The sequence below is a fragment of the Hyla sarda genome, chromosome 3, assembly GCF_029499605.1.
Source record: "Hyla sarda isolate aHylSar1 chromosome 3, aHylSar1.hap1, whole genome shotgun sequence".
Classification (NCBI taxonomy): Eukaryota; Metazoa; Chordata; class Amphibia; order Anura; family Hylidae; genus Hyla; species Hyla sarda.
In genome coordinates, this window is record NC_079191.1 from 161,219,891 (window position 1) to 161,241,234 (window position 21,344).

The 21,344-nt window shown below is 41.6% G+C and overlaps 1 protein-coding gene across 1 annotated transcript in view; it reads left to right on the top strand.

Annotated features, from left to right (window-relative positions):
• The window catches only part of ATP13A4 (ATPase 13A4), a 130,570-nt gene that overhangs the window by 67,498 nt on the left and 41,728 nt on the right, over window positions 1–21,344 (top strand). Inside the window, exons 12-13 of the mRNA XM_056565395.1 lie at window positions 3,030–3,218; window positions 8,570–8,631. Of these exons, the coding sequence (XP_056421370.1) occupies window positions 3,030–3,218; window positions 8,570–8,631 (251 nt within the window). The remainder of the gene's footprint in view (window positions 1–3,029; window positions 3,219–8,569; window positions 8,632–21,344) is intronic.

The window sequence follows — 21,344 nt, forward strand, 5'->3', positions numbered from 1 at the left end:
TTTTTCTTTTTTTTTTTTTTTTCAAAAATAGCACCACTCCTGTCCACAGGTTGTATGAAGTATTGCAGCTCAGCTTCACTGAAGTGAATGGGACTGAGCTGCAGAACTACACACAACTTGTGGACAGGAGTAGTGATGTTATTGCTTAAAAAGTGTTTTTCTAATACTGGACAACCCCCTTTAACCCCTTCCTGACCATGACATACATGTATGTCATGGGTTGGGTGATCGGACATGACGTGGGCCCACAGGTCAAGTCCGCGTCATAACCGACAGATGCCAGCTGCTATCAGCATTTGACATCTGTTTGGTAGTGACAGACATTGGCAGATGACCGATCACGGCATTTAAACATTGAATATGACTATTCCCTGGTGTCTAGTGGTCCTTCCCCCCCCCCCATGCTATGTATTCACAGGGTGATGATGGGTTGCTAGGGAAGCCCAGGGCCTTACCTCTGCTCTTTGGGCTTTCCTAGCTAAGTGATTGTTGAAGATTGCCTTAGGCAGCCCTCAGCAATTGAGCCCAGATAGCATAGATCAATGTTATGCAATAGCATTACATTGATCTATGTTACCCAGTTAATGATGGCCTATGATAGGGGCCAGAAATCAAAATTTGCTGTGTCATAAAGTGTTTAAAACTTAGTTTAACTTCTTTACAACCAAGCCCTGAAGTTTTTATATTTTTCCATATACACAGCCCTATAAAGGCTTGTTTTTGTTTTTATACTTTTTAGCTTCATCATTGATTTTAAAATGGAATGTTTACACTATTTTTCATGTGGTAAAACTTGCTTAGTGGCCCTGATTTATCAAAATGTGTAAGAGAAAAATTGAAGAGCCTTTGCCCACAGCAACCAAAAACAGCTCACCTTTTACTTTACCAGTACTCATTGGAATAGGAAAGCTGAGCGGTGAATTGTTGCTGTTTTCTGTAGTTAAGTAGATAAGACTTTAAACCCCTTTTTTTATATTTTTTCCATTTGAGGAAAATATAGAATAAATCACTAAAACTATTTTAAGGGGCTGCTCCAACCCCTTACATATATTTACTAATATATTGACTGCTGTTGTTCTACTCCTGGCAGCTTCTGTGGACATGTATTTCAAGAAAACAACATTTTTACCAGGTGGTCATTTTAACCCCTTAACGACAATGGCCCGATCAGCTGGGACACGAGCGGAGGTCCTCTTACCTGCCTCAGGCTTGAGCATTCGACCACCGATAATGCTGATCATTGCAAAGCTATGGCTTTGCAGTGAACAGTGCTGGCAATCAGTGTGTGCAGTGTTATAGGTCCCTATGGGAGCTATAGCACTGCAAAAAAAGTGTAAAAAAAAGTTAATAAATGTGATTTAACCTTTTGCTTAATAAAAGTTCAAATCACCCCCCTTTTCCCATAAAAAAAACATCATGTAAATAAAAATAAATATAAACATATGTGGTATCGCCGCATGCGTAAATGTCCGAAATATAAAACTATATCATTAATTAAACCGTATGCGCAAAAAAATTCCAAAGTCCAAAATAACGTATTTTTGGTCGCTTTTTATATAATGAAAAAATGACTAGAAAGCGATCAAAAGGCCGATCAATACAAAAATGGTACCTCTAAAAACTTCAGATCACGGCGCAAAAAATAAGTCCTCATACCGCCCCATATGCGGAAAAATAAAAAAGTTATAGGGGTCAGAAGATGACAATTTTAAACGTATAAATTATACGTATATTGTAGTTATGATTTTTTCCAGAAGTAAGACAAAATCAAACCTATATAAGTAGGGTATCATTTTAATCATATGGACCTACAGAATAAAGATAAGGTGTAATTTTTACCGAAAAATGTACTGCGTAGAAACGGAAGCCCCCAAAACTAAAATATGGCTTTTTTTCTTGAATTTCATCGCACAATGATTTTTTTTTTCGTTTCGCCATAGATTTTTGGGTAAAATGACTGATGTTACTGCAAAGTAGAATTGGTGGCACAAAAAATAAGCCATCATATGGATTTTTAGGTGCAAAATTGAAAGGGTTATAATTTTTAAAAGGTGAGGAGGAAAAAATTAAAGTGCAAAAATGGGAAAACCCGTGGTCCTTAAGGGGTTAAAGTGTAAAAAAAAGTAAAAAAAAAAGTAAATGTGAAAAATCCCCTCCCCCAATAAAAAGGTAAAACGTCAGTTTTTCCCCATTTTACCCCCAAAAAAGCTATTAAAAAAAAATACACATATTTGGTATTGCCACGTGCATAAAAGTCTGAACTATTAAAATATATAGTTAATTATCCAGTAAGGTAAACGGCGTAAATGTAAAAAAATAAAAAAAATAAAAAATTGCTCCTTTTTTGTCACATTTTATTCCCAAAAATGTTTATAAAAAATGTATAAAAAGTAAAACCTAGGCAAAAGTGGTACTGATAAAAACTTAAGATCATGGCACAAAAAATTAGCCCTCATTTCGTCCCATATACGGAAAAATGAGAAAGTTATAGGTGGTCAAAATAGGGCAATTTCAAACATACCGATTTTGTTAAAATGGTTTGAGATTTTTTTTTTAAGCTGTACAATTATAGAAAAGCATATAACATGGGTATCATTTTAATCGTATTTACCCACAGAATAAAGAAAACATGTAATTTTTACGGTAAAGTGTACAGCGTGAAAACAAAACCTTCGAAAATTTGCTAAATTGCGGTTTTCTTTTCAATTTTCCCACATAAATAATATTTGTTTGCTTGCGCCGTCCATTTTATGGTAAAATAAGTAATGTTATTACAAAGCACAAATGGTGATGCAAAAAACAAGCCCTCATATGGGTCTGTGGATGGAAATATAAAAGAGTTCTGATTTTTAGGAGGAGGAAAAAAACGCAAAAATAAAATTGGTCTGGTCCTTCAGGGGTTAATATCATGTGACCAAATATGATGGTACAAGGAAACTATTCTGTTGATCCAATATTCTGAATGTATCCAATATTTCCCCAATTGGAAACCTTTTTAAATCCTATTTTATTTCTCTTCTGTGGACTAGGCTGAAGCTGGAGAAATTGTGAAGAAAGCTCTAGATGTCATCACTATTGCAGTTCCTCCTGCTCTTCCAGCAGCTCTTACAGCAGGAGTAATCTATGCTCAGAAGAGACTTGAGAAATCCGGCATCTTCTGTATTAGTCCTCAACGTATTAACCTTTGTGGAACTGTGAACCTGTTCTGCTTTGATAAGGTACTGTTATGGACCTGCGTGTAGTGACAATGAATAGATATAGCTTGAGATTAGAATTGTGCTATTAGTAAATGACTATGGATTACAAGTTAATATCTTGATTATAGTAAAGACTACAGTTTAACCTATCTCACTGCAGATATTTTTATTAGAAGTCAAACAAACCTTTTAAAAGCCTTTTAGTTTTCCAAACTTTCCAACAAAGTTTTGTTCATGGCAAACAGGTTCTCCGCAAATCGGCAATGAATAAAGCCTCAAAATGTGTATAACACTGCCTAGGAGCTCTAACACTGCTAGGGTCACATAGAAATGCATTTAAAGGGTTACTCCGGTGGGGGGAAAAAAATAAATTAATTAATATCAACTGGCTCCGGAGAGTTAAACAGATTTGTATATTACTTCTATTAAAAAATCCTAATCCTTCCAGTACTTATCAGCTGCTGTATACTACAGAAGAAGTTTAGTTGTTGTTTTCTATCTGACCACAGTGCTCTCTTTCAGTGTCAGAAACTGTCCGGAGTGTCAGGAACTGTCCAGAGTAGAAGCAAATCCCCATAGCAAACCTCTCCTGCTCTGGACAGTTCCTGACATAGACAGAGGTGTCAGCAGAGAGCACTGTAGACAGACAGAAAAGAACAACTCAACTTCCTCTGTAGTATACAGCAGCTGAGAAGTACTGGGAGGATTAGGATTTTTTAATAAAGTCATTTACAAATCTGTTTAACTTTCGGACACCAGTTGATTTAAAATATTAATTTCCATTGGAGTACCCCTTTTAAATAGTTTTAAAGTGGTTTTATGAACATGCAATAACCCAGGCAACTAACAGCTTGTTTAACCCCTTCCCAACTTATTGCGTACTAGTATGACATGGGTCGGATGAGAGGAATATGGCACAGGTCCACATCATAACTGGCAGATACCCGCTGCTATCAGCAGCTGACCTTTTCCAGTAGCTGGCTCCAATGTCTGTCATTAATAATGGTTAACAGCCATGCTCAATAGCAATCACTGACTACATTTTTTGGGCACCCATCTTCAGCTCTGCGATGTAATTGCGTGCAGCTGATTGGTTCCTGTGGAAGAACTGGGACTTTTCTATCCCTCTCGATGCTCAGTGGATTGGCGATTGCTTAAGGTTGCCCTAGGCAGCCCTTAGCAATCGAGCACAGACAACATAGATCACTGTAATGCAATAGCATTGCATTGATCTATGTAAGCCATCTACTGATGGCTTATGATAAGCCCCTAGGGGAGCAAAAAATGTTTAAAAAAAGTTTAAAAATAAAAATAAAAAAATGTCCCCCTAATAAAAATTTTAATCACCCTATTTTCAAATAAAACACTGTTTAAAAAAAAAAAAAAACACAAAAACATATTTGGTATCCCTGCATGCATAATTGGCCAAATTATTAAATGATGTTCCTGATCCTGCACAGCAATTGGCGTACACAAAAAAAAAAAAAAAATTAAATACAAAAAAAAAAAATATATATATATATACATATACATACTAAACCCCAAAATTGATGTTTTTTGGTCACATCCCGTCCCAGAGGCAGTTTTGTAAGCCAGGTCTTGGCTGGTGTATATTGGTGTTTTTGAGGGGTTTGAGAATTTTTGTGTGGATTTTACACTTGAAAATCTGTTACAAAAATTAAATTTTCACTTTTCAGTGGCAAGATCCAAAAATGGCTTACAGCCAAAAGTCACAAATAAGAACTTTCATGCGCCAAATATAAGGAAAAAAAAACAAAAAAAAAACCTCTTACGACAATAATAAATCTCCCCCTTTTTTGTTTTGCTTTGAGCTTATTTGAAACCATGGTCACACACTATTAAACTGTACATAGTAAAATAATTTAACCTGTATAACAATTATGCTTTCATCAAATATGCCCATTATTTACATCATGGTTTTTATATTAAGCATATTTAAAGGGATTATCCACCATAAGGAGATTTTAGTACGTACCTGCCAGACACTAATGGACATGATTAAGGAAGGATCTGTGCTTGTCTTGGGGCTAAATGGCTATGTTTTGAGATTACCATAATGCTGTGGCTAGCCTTTTGTGAACTATTTCCTGTTGGAGTTTCCTTCAACTACAAATTCCATAGTTCCATTTTTACAGCAGCAATTCACCTCAAGCCCAAATCCAGCCTAGAAGCTCTGATAGGGAAGGGAGTGAGATTGAGAGAAAGTGTGCAATTTTGGGTGTAGTACAAAGCGACTGTGTGCTGCAGCACTGGTGTGTACAACAACTGAAAAGCTAATAGTATCTAGCCAGTTAGGGTGAGCAGAGCACTAAAAGCCATGATCCCCTGCTATTAGTGCCTAATACAGGTTGAGTGGTAGAGCGTATTGTCCTCTATTAAGTGTATCCTGTGCGTACAAATGTGGTGTATGATTTTGTTCCTATTAGTCTGAAGGGCCTAATTACTGTAAAAGGCGCCCCAAAAGTACACACCTGCTGGTGTTGTAGACAAATACTGTTTTAAGTGTACTGGAGTGCATTGTCCTCCTTCAGGCTGTGTCATTCATCAAGAAATCAAATCATGCAGTACTCCAAGAAAACTGGAAATGGAAACCATGGTGACTGACAACGGGAAGAACATCTTGTCTGCGCTGTGTCAAGGAAGCCTGAGCCATGCGCCCTGCATGGCACAAGTGTTCAATCTGGTTGTCAAGCGGTTCATCTGCAAGACATCCTAACAATGAGAAGGAAACAAAGAACACCCTCCTTGAGCTGCAACGTCAGAACGGTATCCCCCCCCCCCAACATTGTCTGATTTGCAATGTTTCCGCACGTTGGAAAAGCCATCACAGATTTCTTGATGATCCAAATGGATAGGGGGACTCCACTGTGTAACTTCAATGTCAACCAGTGGCAGCTCAAACTTGACACCTGGCATTTGCTCAGGCCCTTTGAGGAAGCCACATTATTAGTCAGTCAGTTGCCAGGATTACGGGATGAACAATGTCATTCCACTGCTTCATTACCTACAACACGTGTTGGAAACAATGGCTGGTCAGGGAACTGGAGACGTGTTGTCTACATCTTGAGGCAACATGAGCCCTGTGGGAGCTGAACTGGAGGGGGAGGATGACAGTGGAGCACAGGCCAGGTTTTTCAAAATTGGTGGTTTTTAAAGTCATCTGACAGGGAGCAGGAGCAGTCTGTGGAGCTACAGGGTGATGAGGAAGATGAGTCAAAGGACCCAGACACACCATGGCCATGTGGTCTCCTCATTCTGCTAACACATTAAATTAAACTTTATCTTAATCTATTTTAAATCTTCAATTAAAATCTTACAAAATATCTTTAATCTTTTCAATTGTGAGGCCCTATAGTCTCGTCGGGCTGTTGCCACCACTAGGCTCTTTCATTGTGCCGCCATGTGACTTCTTGTTAGAATGGGTTTTGTGGTCATACAGTATTAGTTCAAAGTAAACTCTTCGGGCACCCGGGACATTACACTTGTGAATCGAATCAAAATCTTCAATTTAAAAAAATATCTTCAATCTTTTTGAATTGTGAGGCCCTATGGTTGTCGTCATATATTACCTGTGGAATTACCAGGTTGGAGCGTTAACAATGAACCATAAATGATTGAATGAAACACTCACACTTTTTCACAGTTGGAGGGGTGGTGTTGCTGAGAGGCAGGGGCTGGAACAGGTGGTAGCTCGCCTCAAGGAGGACCACCAGCTCGATTTTAATATACAAGTACGAGCTTTTTCACTGCAGCCACTTCTAGCTTTATGCGCCCACTTATCAAATGGCACAGAAGCTGATTGTGCTCCTATCCAAGTTGCTGGTACTGCAGTCCCTCCCTTTTCAAGTGGACACTCAGAGCATGGGGGTGCGCTGAGAGACAGGGGCTGGAACAGGCGGTAACTGGCCTCACGGCAGACTGCCAGCTCAATTCTAAGATACAATTAAGAGCTTTTCAATAGTTTACACTGCAGCAATTATACACTACTTGAGCTGGAACTATTGCGGCTGCTTGCACCATACTTTCCCTTCAATGGGTCCTCACTAGAGATGAGCAAATCAAATCACATTTTTTTTTCAAATTCACTCCTCTAGTCGTCATCAGATATAACCTCTAGAATTACCACAAGAATCCAATTAAACAGGCTGAAGCTATAACAATGAACCATTACTGATTAAATGAAACATTCGCAGCTCCACACAGAGTAAGACAGTCGGGGGGGGGGGTGCAGGGACTGGAACAGGTGGTAGCTCGCCTCACAGTGGACCACCAGCTCGATGCTCACCAGAATGGGTCCTCAAAAAAAGATTTTTTTAATAAATTCTAATTTAATTAAATTAAAATGACATAAAACAATCTCTCTAATCTCTTCAGCTGGGACTCCATATGGTCTCCCAACACTGCTGCCACATCCAGACGCTCTGCGGAAGTGATTCTAATAGCAATGCCTGTAATCTGCATGTCATACTGAATAACAGTATTATTTCAGAAAATTTGCCGAATCGGCCGATTCGCTCATGTCTAATTATCGGGTTGACTGATACATCTGGTGCATCTAAAGTTATGACAAACTATAAGTTAGCTTAAATGTGCACCAGAATTTGCCCCTTTACAAACCCCTCCGAAAATATAGTAAAGTAAATGTGGTGGGAGTCCTATAAGATTTTTTTTTTTGGTGCAATTGCAAATCTTGACACATTTGCAATTTTCAATCCGAGTCAATGAGTCAGCTTCTGACTGTTATGTTCTGTTGTAAAACCTACATCTAAATGATGTTAACAGGTCAGTACAAAAGTAATATGGCTGCCCTCATAACATAAAAAAAAAATAAAGTTGCTAAGTATTTTGTCAGGATGGATTATATGTATTTAAACATTGATGTGTATTATACTGTAGTATTTCTTCACTACATTTTTCAAGAGCTATGAATAATCACATTAAAGGTGTATTCTAGCCAAATGCATCTTATCCCCTATGTAAAGGATAGGGGATAAGATGTCTGTTTGCGGAGGGCCTCCTCCCATAGACATGAAGAATGGAGGGGCGTGGTGTGACGTCATGAGGGGGCGTGGCATGACGTCACGTCTACAGTCCGGGAAACACAGAAGTTTCCGAAACTGGAGAAGCAGCCCCGCATAGAATGTGGGTGCTGGGGGAGATAGCAGGGGTCCCAGCAGTGGGCCCCCCAGGATCAGACCTCTTTTCCCCTATCCTTTGTATAGGGGATAAGATGCTTTTGACGGGAATACCCCTTTAAACCAAGTGTACAATTTTGTCCACCAATACATATGTACATATTTTTATTATTCTTTTACTTGAAACTCCTTTCTTGTCCATATTATTTTTGCTAGACTGGAACATTAACAGAGGATGGCTTGGACCTTTGGGGAATTGTTCCTTCAAATGGATATCGGTAGGTATAAAAAAAATGTATACTGTGACCATGAACATTACTTGATGATATTAAAAAAAAAGCCTGTTTGGCTGTTTATGGCTTCCCAAAGACATCTGGCAGCAGCAAACAGGCTGGACAGGGCCAGGGATCCTCATTCTGAAGATATATGCTAGACCCCCATCTATTAGACATTTATGGTACATCCTGTGGATATGCCATAAATGTTATGATGGGAATACCCCTAAGACTTGGTTCTACACCATTAGCAAACAAAGATCAAATTAGCCTAATACTTAAATTCATAAGTTTACATTGCTAATGCATTTACTTGGGTCTACTTTTCTACCTTTTTGTCATCCCTGCCACAGTCTTCTTTACCCTCCCAACCTGCCCACAGAGAGAGGGTGTTTCACTAGGGCATTGATCTCACTGTACAATGCTATGCAGAGAATGCAATCCAATGATTGCATATAATAGTTCCTATCAGGACTTAGAAAGTGTAAAATAAAAAATCATTAAAATGATATAAAAGCCCCTCCCCTAATAAAAATCAAAATCACCCCCTTTTGCCATTTGACTTTGCCATATTCAGAATTGTCCGAACTACCAAAATATAATGTTTGATACAAGATAAATGACACACAAAACAAATGCAAAAAATGCTGATTTTTGGTCACCTCATATATAAAAAATAATAAAAAATAAAATAAAAAGTGATCAAAAAGTCCCATCAAAGCAAAAATGGTACCAATGAAAGCTACAGATCACAACGGAATAATAAAAAAAAGTTATAGGGGTAGGAAAAGGGTCATTTTACTCTGCATACCTATTTTGTATGAAGTACGATAATTAAAAAAAAAAAAAAAAAAAAACTATGTACAGATGGGTATCATTTTAATCGTTTGAACCTATGTACCAGTTTTACCGTAAAGGGCTGTGCGTAACAACAATAACCCTTCAAAAGTTGCAAAATTGCAACAAAAATTTAAAATTTCCTGCCAAAAAATATTTTATGGGTTGCACCATACATTTTATGGTAAAGTTAAAGGAGCCATTACAAAGTAAAATTGGTCATGAAACCAACAAGCCCTCACATGGCTCTGTGGATGGAAAAAGTTATGAAAGTCACTTGAAAAAAGTAACATACATTTCTGTACAATAGTTTTAAAAAAAAACAACAACTTTGCAGCTTTTTCAAATCTATGCTATAAGACCTCACATCTATATGTATTGCATTATGTTACAGGACTGTATGTTATGTATGCTACAGTATATTACAATTTGACAAAGTTTGAAAATTCTGAAGGCATGATGTGGAATGCTTTTACCTTTTTAATCCTTTATATGTTATATATGTTTAATTCTTTTGAAAACCTCTAGGACATGTAAAGACTTGTAGGGATTTACAGCTAAGAAGATATTTGCTGCTTTGAGTTTTATGTATGCTGTATTGTAGTTAGGTTAAAATTCACTCAGTTATCATGTGTCAAGAATATTAACAGATTCTAGGGACAGAATTTGATTTGCAACGTAGGAAAAATAAAAACAAGTAAAAAGTGCTCCAATTTATAAATGTTTGGAAGTCTTGATTTTGTTAGAAGTGTCTCTGATAAATTAAAGCAGGTGTGGGGATAGGTAGGTGTTCCTCACTTCTAGGACCTTTAGGTTATGTTCACACATACAGGTTTTTTAATTTTAATCATTTAATACAAAGCTGGGAATTGGCTTTGAATTCAATAATTGCAATTAACCCCTTAAGGACTCAGCCCATTTTGGCCTTAAGGACTCAGACAATTAAATTTTTACGTTTTCATTTTTTCCTCCTCGCCTTCTAAAAATCATAACTCTTTTATATTTTCATCCACAGACTAGTATGAGGGCTTGTTTTTTGCGCGACCAGTTGTCCTTTGTAATGACATCACTCATTATATCATAAAATGTATGGCGCAACCAGAAAACACTATTTTTGTGGGGAAATTAAAATAAAAAACGCAATTTTGCTAATTTTGGAAGGTTTCGTTTTCACGCCGTACAATTTATGGTAAAAATGACATGTGTTCTTTATTCTGAGGGTCAATACGATTAAAATGATACCCATTATTATATACTTTTATATTATTGTTGCGCTTAAAAAAAATCACAAACTTTTTAACCAACTTAGTACGTTTATAATCCCTTTATTTTGATGACCTCTAACTTTTTTATTTTTCCATATAAGTGGCGGTATGGGGGCTCATTTTTTGCGCCATGATCTGTACTTTTTTTTTATACCACATTTGCATATAAAAAACTTTTAATACATTTTTTATAATTTTTTTTTAAATAAAATGTATTAAAAAAGTAGGAATTTTGGACTTTTTTTTTTTCGTTCACGCCGTTCACCGTACGGGATCATTAACATTTTATTTTAATAGTTCGGACATTTACGCACGCGGCGATACCAAATATGTCTATAAAAAATGTTTTTTACGCTTTTTGGGGGTAAAATAGGAAAAAACGGACGTTTTACTTTTTTATTGGGGGAGGGGATTTTTCACTTTTTTTTTTACTTTTACTTTTAAATTTTTTTAAATTTTTTTTTACACTTGAATAGTCCCCATAGGGGACTATTCATAGCAATACCATGATTGCTAATACTGATCTGTTCTATGTATAGGACATAGAACAGATCAGTATTATCGGTCATCTTCTGCTCTGGTCTGCTCGATCACAGACCAGAGCAAGAGACGCCGGGAGCCGCACGGAGGAAGGTGAGGGGACCTCCGTGCGGCGTTATGAATGATTGGATCCCCGCAGCAGCACTGCGGGCGATCCGAACGTTCATTTAAATCACGAACTGCCGCAGATGCCGGGATCTGTATTGATCCCGGCACCTGAGGGGTTAATGGCGGACGCCCGCGAGATCGCGGGCGTCGGCCATTGCCGGCGGGTCCCTGGCTGCGATCAGCAGCCGGGATCAGCCGCGCATGACACGGGCATTGCTCCGATGCCCGCGGTTATGCTTAGGACGTAAATGTACGTCCTGGTGCGTTAAGTACCACCTCACCAGGACGTACATTTACGTCCTGCGTCCTTAAGGGGTTAAAAACATGAACATGTGAACACACCCTCAATGATCAGCTAACATCACTAGGGGAATCTTTATGCTAAGTTCTTTATGTACCTGTAACAAAATGAAGTTGTATGTATGTGGTGCTCATTGAAATCGATAAGCTTACTATGTAATCCATGGACACTCTAGGCCAGAGGTTCCCACCCCAGCCCACAAGGCCTACCAACAGTCCAGGATTTTAATATTTCCCTTTTCTAGTCCAATAGAGTAACCGGAAAAAAGTTGGTGTGTTGGTGGGCCCGAGGACTGATTTGGGCAACCACTGCTCTAGACAACTTCCAAAGATACTGTGTGTTTCTTTTAAAGGGATTTATTCACAATAAACAATTATCACTTATCCTTTGGTCAGATGATAAATGTTTATGTCTGTGGCTGACCCATTCAGTAATGGAAATAGATGAGTTCCAAAGCTTTAAAGGAGAACTGCGGCAAAAGCGTTTTTTCATTTCCCCTGTGCCCGGGCTGTAAAACAAAAAAAATCAAACTTGCACAGCATGTACAGCACTGCATAGCACCTCTTAGCGCACGTGATACGAGCGCAGGAGATGCGCTCGCTTCATTCCCGGCGGGTACTGTTCTGACAGCCGCGGACCCGCTGGTAATGGCGGACATCATTAACCCCTCAGGTGCCGTGACCAATACAGATCACGGCATCTGCGGCACTTATAATGGCTGATCTGATCGCCCGCGGGGATCAGATCAGCCAAGATGGCGGACAGAGGTCCCCTCACTTGCCTGCATCTGTCTCCTGGGGTCTTCTGCACTGATCTGCCTTCCAGCAGACCAGAGCAGAAGAACGCAGATAATACTGATCTTTGCTAATACTGTTCAGTGCTATACATAGGACATAGCAATCTAATGATTGCTATAAATAGTCCCCTATGTGGACTAAAAAAAGTGTACAATAAATGTGAAAAAAAGTTTTTTAAAAAAAGTTAAAAAAAAATGTGAATAATACCCTACCCCAATAAAGTTTTTAATCACCCTTATCCCCCCCATATTAATACATAATAGCGTCAAAAACTATAAATAATAAACATATTTGCGTAAATGTCCAAACTATAAAAATCTTATGTTAATGATCCCCTACGGCGAGCGGCGTAAAAATAAAAAAAATAAATAAATAAAAAAGGCAACAATTTCTGCTCTTTTGTCACATCAAACTGCTATTTTTTTTTCCATAAAAAGCCATCAAAAAGTCACATATACGCAAGTCTAGTACCAAAACAAACTACAGATCATGGTGCAAAAAAAATCAGCCCTCACAAATTCCTGAATACAGTAAAATAAGAAAGTTAGAGGTGGTCAAATAGGGCAATTTTAACCCCTTAAGGACATAGGGCGTATCCATACGCCCACGTTTCCAAGTCCTTAAGGACCGAGGGCGTATCCATACGCCCTGAGCATTTCCGGCCCCCACCGCTAGCCGGAGGGGAGCCGGAGCCGGATGCCTGCTGAAATCGTTCAGCAGGCATCCCGGCATATCGCCCAGGGGGGTCATTATGTCCCCCCATGTCGGCGATTGCCGCAGATCGCTGGACAATTCAGTCCAGCGATCTGCGGCAGATTCCGGGTCAATCGGGTCTCCAGTGAGAACAGCCATTGCCAGCAGGGGTGAGGTGGCACTGGTGCCACCTCACGATCGCCCTGATTCGTCGGCCGGATTACCCACCGACCAATCAGGGCGCCTGCTGCGGGTGTCACTCCCGCAACCCGCCCCGCCCCTCTTCCGGAGGACGTGAGCAGGTGCGGGAAGACGACCCCCGGTGCTGGGGACCCCGATCCCCGGCGTCCCTGTTGGGATCGGGGCCCCAGGAGCAGCGGTGGAGACGACGAGGGACTGACCTGTGCGGCGGCATCGTGGAGCAGCAGCAGGAGGTGAGTGACAGCCTCCTGCTGTTGCTTAGCAACAGCTCCCAGCATGCAACAAGGGCATGCTGGGAGCTGTAGTTATGCAACAGCAGGAGGCAGACCACCACAACTCCCAGCATGCCCTTATGGGCATGCTGGGACTTGTAGTTTTGCAACAGCTGAAGGCACATTCTTTCTATGTAAAAGTGTACCTTCAGCTGTTGTATAACTACAACTCCCAGCTTGCACAATCAGCTAAAGTGCATGCTGGGAGTTGTAGTGGTGCATCTGGTGGTTGCATAACTACAACTCCCAGCATGCCCGTTGGCTGTCGGTGACTGCTGAAAGTTGTAGTTTTGCAACAGCTGAAGGCACACTGAGTTAAGTAGTAAACCAGTGTGTCTCCAGCTGTTGCATAACTACAATCCCCAGCATCCCCAGCCAATGTAGTATGCCTCCGGCTGTTGCATAACTACAAGACCCAGCATGCCCTTCCGCTGTCCATACATGCTGGGGGTTGTAGCTTTTGCAAAAGCTGAAGGCACACTGGTTGCAAAACACTGAGTTTGTTACCAAACTCGGTGTTTCACAACCTGTGTGTCTCCAGCTGTTGCAAAACTACAACTCCCAGCATGCACTGATAGACCGTACATGCTGGGAGTTGTAGTTTTGCAACAGCTGGATGTTTCTCCCCCCCCCCCCCCCAATGTGAACGTACAGGGTACACTCACATGGGCGGAGGATTACAGTAAGTATCCGGCTGCAAGTTTGAGCTGCGGCAAATTTTCTGTCGCAGCTCAAACTGCCAGCGAGAAACTACTGTGAACCCCCCGCCCGTGCGACTGTACCCTAAAAACACTACACTACACTAACACAAAATAAAATAAAAAGTAAAAAACACTACATATACACATACCCCTACACAGCCCCCCTCCCCTCCCCTCCCCAATAAAAATGAAAAACGTCTGGTACGCCACTGTTTCCAGAACGGAGCCTCCAGCTGTTGCAAAACAACTACTCCCAGTATTGCCAGATAGCCACTGACTGTCCAGGCATGCTGGGAGTTTTACAACAGCTGGAGGCCCCCTGTTTGGGAATCACTGGCGTAGAATACCCCTATGTCCACCCCTATGCAATCCCTAATTTAGGCCTCAAATGCGCATGGCACTCTCACTTTGGAGCCCTGTCGTATTTCAAGGCAACAGTTTAGGGCCACATATGGGGTATCGCCGTACTCGGGAGAAATTGGGCTTCAAATTTTGTGGGGTATTTTTTGCTATTACCCTTTTTAAAAATGTAAAATTTTTGGAAAAACAAGCATTTTAGGTAAAAAAAAAAATTTTTTTTTTTACATATACAAAAGTCATGAAACACCTGTGGGGTATAAAGGTTCACTTAACCCCTTGTTACGTTCCCCGAGGGGTCTAGTTTCCAAAATGGTATGCCATGTGTTTTTGTTTTTGCTGTCCTGGCACCATAGGGGCTTCCTAAATGCGGCATGCCCCCAGAGCAAAATTTGCTTTCAAAAAGCCAAACGTGACTCCTTCTCTTCTGAGACCTGTAGTGCGCCAGCAGAGCACTTTTCACCCCCATATGGGGTGTTTTCTGAATCGGGAGAAATTGGGCTTCAAATTTTGGGGGGTATTTCCTGCTATTACCCTTTTTAAAAATGTTAACATTTTGGGAAACCAAGCATATTAGGTAAAAAATAAAAATTTTTTTTTACATATGCAAAAGTCGTGAAACACCTGTAAGGGTATTAAGGTTCACATTACCCCTTGTTACGTTCCCCGAGGGGTCTAGTTTCCAAAATGGTATGCCATGTGTTTTTTTTTTTTGCTGTTCTGGCACCATAGGGGCTTCCTAAATGCGACATGCCCCCAGAGCAAAATTTGCTTTCAAAAAGCCAAATGTGACTCCTTCTCTTCTGAGACCTGTAGTGCGCCAGCAGAGCACTTTTCACCCCCATATGGGGTGTTTTCTGAATCGGGAGAAATTGGGCTTCAAATTTTGGGGGGGTGTTTTCTGCTATTACCCTTTTTAAAAATGTAAAAATTTTGGGAAACCAAGCATTTTAGGTAAAAAAAAATAAAAAATGTTCACATATGCAAAAGTCGTGAAACACCTGTAGGGTATTAAGGTTCACATTACCCCTTGTTACGTTCCCCGAGGGGTCTAGTTTCCAAAATGCTATGCCATGTGTTTTTTTTTTTTGCTGTTCTGGCACCATAGGGGCTTCCTAAATGCGGCATGCCCCCAGAGCAAAATTTGCTTTCAAAAAGCCAAATGTGACTCCTTCTCTTCTGAGACCTGTAGTGCGCCAGCAGAGCACTTTTCACCCCCATATGGGGTGTTTTCTGAATCGGAAGAAATTGGGCTTTAAATTTTGGGGGGTATTTCCTGCTATTACCCTTTTTAAAAATGTTAACATTTTGGGAAACCAAGCATATTAGGTAAAAAATAAAAAAATTTTTTTACATATGCAAAAGTCGTGAAACACCTGTAAGGGTATTAAGGTTCACATTACCCCTTGTTACGTACCCCGAGGGGTCTAGTTTCCAAAATGGTATGCCATGTGTTTTTTTTTTGCTGTTCTGGCACCATAGGGGCTTCCTAAATGCGACATGCCCCCAGAGCAAAATTTGCTTTCAAAAAGCCAAATGTGACTCCTTCTCTTCTGAGACCTGTAGTGCGCCAGCAGAGCAATTTTCACCCCCATATGGGGTGTTTTCTGAATCGGGAGAAATTGGGTTTCAAATTTTGGGGGGTATTTTCTGCTATTACACTTTTTAAAAATGTTAAATTTTTGGGAAACCAAGCATTTTAGTTAAAAAAAAAATAATTTTTTTTACATATGCTAAAGTCGTGAAACACCTGTGGGGTATTATGGTTCACTTTACCCCTTGTTACGTTCCCTGAGGAGTCTAGTTTCCAAAATGGTATGCCATGTGTGTTTTTTTGCTGTTCTGGCACCATAGGGGCTTCCTAAAGGTGACATGCCCCCCAAAAACCATTTGACGCTTCTTCCGTTCTGAGCCCTCTACTGCGCCCGCTGAACAATTAACATAGACATATGAGGTATGTGCTTACTCGAGAGAAATTGGGTTTCAAATACAAGTAAAAATTTTCTCCCTTTTTACCCCTTTCAAAATTCAAAAATTGGGTCTACAAGAAAATGCGAGTGTAAAAAATGAAGATTTTGAATTTTCTCCTTCACTTTGCTGCTATTCCTGTGAAACACCTAAAGGGTTAATACACTTACTGAATGTCATTTTGAATACTTTGGGGGGTGTAGTTTTTATAATGGGGTCTTTTATGGGGCATTTCTAATATGAAGGCCCTTCAAATCCACTTCAAACGTGAACTGGTCCATGAAAAATAGCGAGTTTGAAAATTTTGTGAAAAATTTCAAAATTGCTGCTGAACTTTTAAGCCCTCTGGTGTCTTCCAAAAGTAAAAACTCATAAATTTTATGATGCAAACATAAAGTAGACATATTGTATATGTGAACCCAAACAAAAATATATTTTGAATATCCATTTTCCTTACAAGCAGAGAGCTTCAAAGTTAGAAAAATGCAAAATTTGGTGATTTTTCACCAAGAAAGGATGCAAGTTACCATAAAATTTTACCACTAAGTTAAAGTACAATATGTCACGAAAAAACAATCTAGGAATCAGAATGATAACTAAAAGCATTCCAGGGTTATTAATGTTTAAAGTGACAGTGGTCAGAATTGCAAAAAACGCTCCGGTCCTTAAGGTGAAAAAGGGCTCGGTCCTTAAGGGGTTAAGCATACTGATTTTGTAAAAAAAAGTTTGAGATTTTTAAAAGCAGTACAACAATAGAAAAGCATTTAACCATGGGTATCATTTTAATCATATTGACCCAGAGAATAAAGAAAACATGTATTTTTTTTAACCGTAAAGTGTACAGCGCGAAAATGAAGCCCCCCCAAATTAGAAAAATTATAATTTGCGTTTAAATTACCATAAATTTAAGGATAAAATGAGTTATGTCCTTACAATGTACAACTGGTCACACAAAAAACAAGCCATCATATGGGTCTGGAAATGGAAATATAAAGGAGTTATGAATTTTAGAAGGAGAGGAGGAAAAAAAAACGCAAAAATAAAATTGGCTGCGTCCTTAAGGTGAAAATGGGCTGAGTCCTTTAAGGGGTTAACTTTCCTTCCTACGTTTACCCCGGTGTGCCAATATCTGTGTCCCGGTCCTCTAGTGCTGGTCTTCTTCATACTGTGCTCAGCTTATCACCAGCCACAGCGATGTCCTGCCTTGGCCGGTGATAGGCTGAGCGCACTGTCATGTAAGGAGTCTTGGCCCCTCCTTCTCCCTGCTGCCCGGGCTCCTTTACATGACAGTGCGCTCAGCCTATCACTGGCCAAGACGGGACATCGCTGCGGCCGGCGATACGCTGAGTGCAGAATAAATCACCGAGCCCAGGAACCAGGAAGAAGACCAGCACTGGAGGACCGGGACGCCGATATCTGTGCAACAGGGGAACGTAGGAAGGTTATATAAAGTGTTTCTTTTTTTTTTTTTTTGCAGCCCGAGTACAGGGGCTGTAAAAATGTTGTGCCGCAGTTCTCCTTTATTTTCAGTTTGTATGCACCTAGGCTGTGTTCACTTGCAGCGTTGACTATATGACAATTTTAAACCCTATTATTCAAAATCGCAGTAAAAATAACAAAATGATAGCTAGATTTGCATAACCTTGCACTAATTTTACAGCAATTTAGGAAAAATCTGTAAAATTGTGCTGTTACCACTATATCAATGCCGCACATGAACAAAGCCTAGAAATATCTGTATAGAAGTTGGAATGAATATATAATGTACTCTGTAGTAATATATCACAAGGTATACTTTTTTTTTTTACAATGGCAGGTGTGTATGTGTATGGGCATACAGTTGCATATGTGTGCCCTAAGCCTGATGTAATCTGATTCTGTATAAAATTGTGTGCATTGCGATACATTCTCATTGGTCTGAAATAATAACTGTAATTAAGGATTAGAAAAGCATTTGCTGCTTTCTTCCAGAAAGGCACCACTCGTGCTCTGTGTGTGGTTTTGCTGCTCGGTTCCTTGAAATGAAAGTGCAACTCTCCCTCCATACTGTTACGCCGAGCGCTCTGGGTCCCCGCTCCTCCCCGGAGCGCTCACAGCGTTCTCCTGTTCGCAGCGTCCCGGTCAGACCTGCTGACCGGGTGCGCTGCGATAATGTACCCAGCCAGGATGCGATTCGCGATGCGGGATGCGCCTGCTCGCGATGCGCATCCCGACCCGCTTACCAGACTCGTTCCCCGTCTGTGCTGTCCCGGCGCGCGCGCGCTGGGTCTTTGCGATTTAAAGGGCCGGTGCGCCACTGATTGGCGCATGGGTTTTAATCAGTACCTTCACCTGTGCACTTCCCTATATTTCGTATTTCAAGGCAACAGTTTAGGGCCACATATGGGGTATCGCCGTACTCGGGAGAAATTGGGCTTCAAATTTTGTGGGGTATTTTTTGCTATTACCCTTTTTAAAAATGTAAAATTTTTGGAAAAACAAGCATTTTAGGTAAAAAAAAAATTTTTTTTTTTTACATATACAAAAGTCATGAAACACCTGTGGGGTATAAAGGTTCACTTAACCCCTTGTTACGTTCCCCGAGGGGTCTAGTTTCCAAAATGGTATGCCATGTGTTTTTGTTTTTGCTGTCCTGGCACCATAGGGGCTTCCTAAATGCGGCATGCCCCCAGAGCAAAATTTGCTTTCAAAAAGCCAAACGTGACTCCTTCTCTTCTGAGACCTGTAGTGCGCCAGCAGAGCACTTTTCACCCCCATATGGGGTGTTTTCTGAATCGGGAGAAATTGGGCTTCAAATTTTGGGGGGTATTTCCTGCTATTACCCTTTTTAAAAATGTTAACATTTTGGGAAACCAAGCATATTAGGTAAAAAATAAAAATTTTTTTTTACATATGCAAAAGTCGTGAAACACCTGTAAGGGTATTGTTACGCCGAGCGCTCCGGGTCCCCGCTCCTCCCCGGAGCGCTCGCTACACTCTCCCCGCTGCAGCGCTCCGGTCAGATCCACTGACCCGGGGCGCTGCGATTCCGCTTCCAGCCGGGATGCGATTCGCGATGCGGGTAGCGCCCGCTCGCGATGCGCACCCCGGCTCCCGTACCTGACTCGCTCTCCCTCGGTCCTGTCCCGGCGCGCGCGGCCCCGCTCCCTAGGGCGCGCGCGCGCCGGGTCTTTGCGATTTAAAGGGCCACTGCGCCGCTGATTGGCGCAGTGATTCCAATTAGTGTCTTCACCTGTGCACTTCCCTATATCACCTCACTTCCCCTGCACTTCCTCGCCGGATCTTGTTGCCATTGTGCCAGTGAAAGCGTTTCCTTGTGTGTTCCTAGCCTGTGTTCCAGACCTCCTGCCGTTGCCCCTGACTACGATCCTTGCTGCCTGCCCCGACCTTCTGCTACGTCCGACCTTGCTTCTGTCTACTCCCTTGTACCGCGCCTATCTTCAGCAGCCAGAGAGGTGAGCCGTTGCTAGTGGATACGACCTGGTCACTACCACCGCAGCAAGACCATCCCGCTTTGCGGCAGGCTCTGGTGAAAACCAGTAGTGACTTAGAACCGATCCACTAGCACGGTCCACGCCAATCCCTCTCTGGCACAGAGGATCCACTACCTGCCAGCTGGCATCGTGACAGTAGATCCGGCCATGGATCCCGCTGAAGTTCCTCTGCCAGTTGTCGCTGACCTTACCACGGTGGTCGCCCAGCAGTCACAACAGATAGCGCAACAAGGCCAACAGCTGTCTCAACTGACCGTTATGCTACAGCAGTTACTACCACAGCTTCAGCAGTCATCTCCTCCGCCAGCTCCTGCACCTCCTCCGCAGCTAGTGGCCGCTCCTGGTCTACGCCTATCCTTGCCGGATAAATTTGATGGGGACTCTAAGTTTTGCCGTGGCTTTCTTTCCCAATGTTCCCTGCATCTGGAGATGATGTCGGACCTGTTTCCCACTGAAAGGTCTAAGGTGGCTTTCGTAGTCAGCCTTCTGTCTGGAAAAGCCCTGTCTTGGGCCACACCGCTCTGGGACCGCAATGACCCCGTCACTGCCTCTGTACACTCCTTCTTCTCGGAGATCCGAAGTGTCTTTGAGGAACCTGCCCGAGCCTCTTCTGCTGAGACTGCCCTGTTGAACCTGGTCCAGGGTAATTCTTCCGTTGGCGAGTATGCCGTACAATTCCGTACTCTTGCTTCAGAATTATCCTGGAATAATGAGGCCCTCTGCGCGACCTTTAAAAAAGGCCTATCCAGCAACATTAAAGATGTTCTGGCCGCACGAGAAATTCCTGCTAATCTACATGAACTTATTCACCTAGCCACTCGCATTGACATGCGTTTTTCCGAAAGGCGTCAGGAGCTCCGCCAAGATATGGACTCTGTTCGCACGAGGCGTTTCTTCTCCTCGGCTCCTCTCTCCTCTGGTCCCCTGCAATCTGTTCCTGTGCCTCCCGCCGTGGAGGCTATGCAGGTCGACCGGTCTCGCCTGACACCTCAAGAGAGGACACGACGCCGCATGGAGAACCTCTGCCTGTACTGTGCTAGTACCGAACACTTCCTGAGGGATTGTCCTATCCGTCCTCCCCGCCTGGAAAGACGTACGCTGACTCCGCACAAAGGTGAGACAGTCCTTGATGTCTACTCTGCTTCTCCACGTCTTACTGTGCCTGTGCGGATGTCTGCCTCT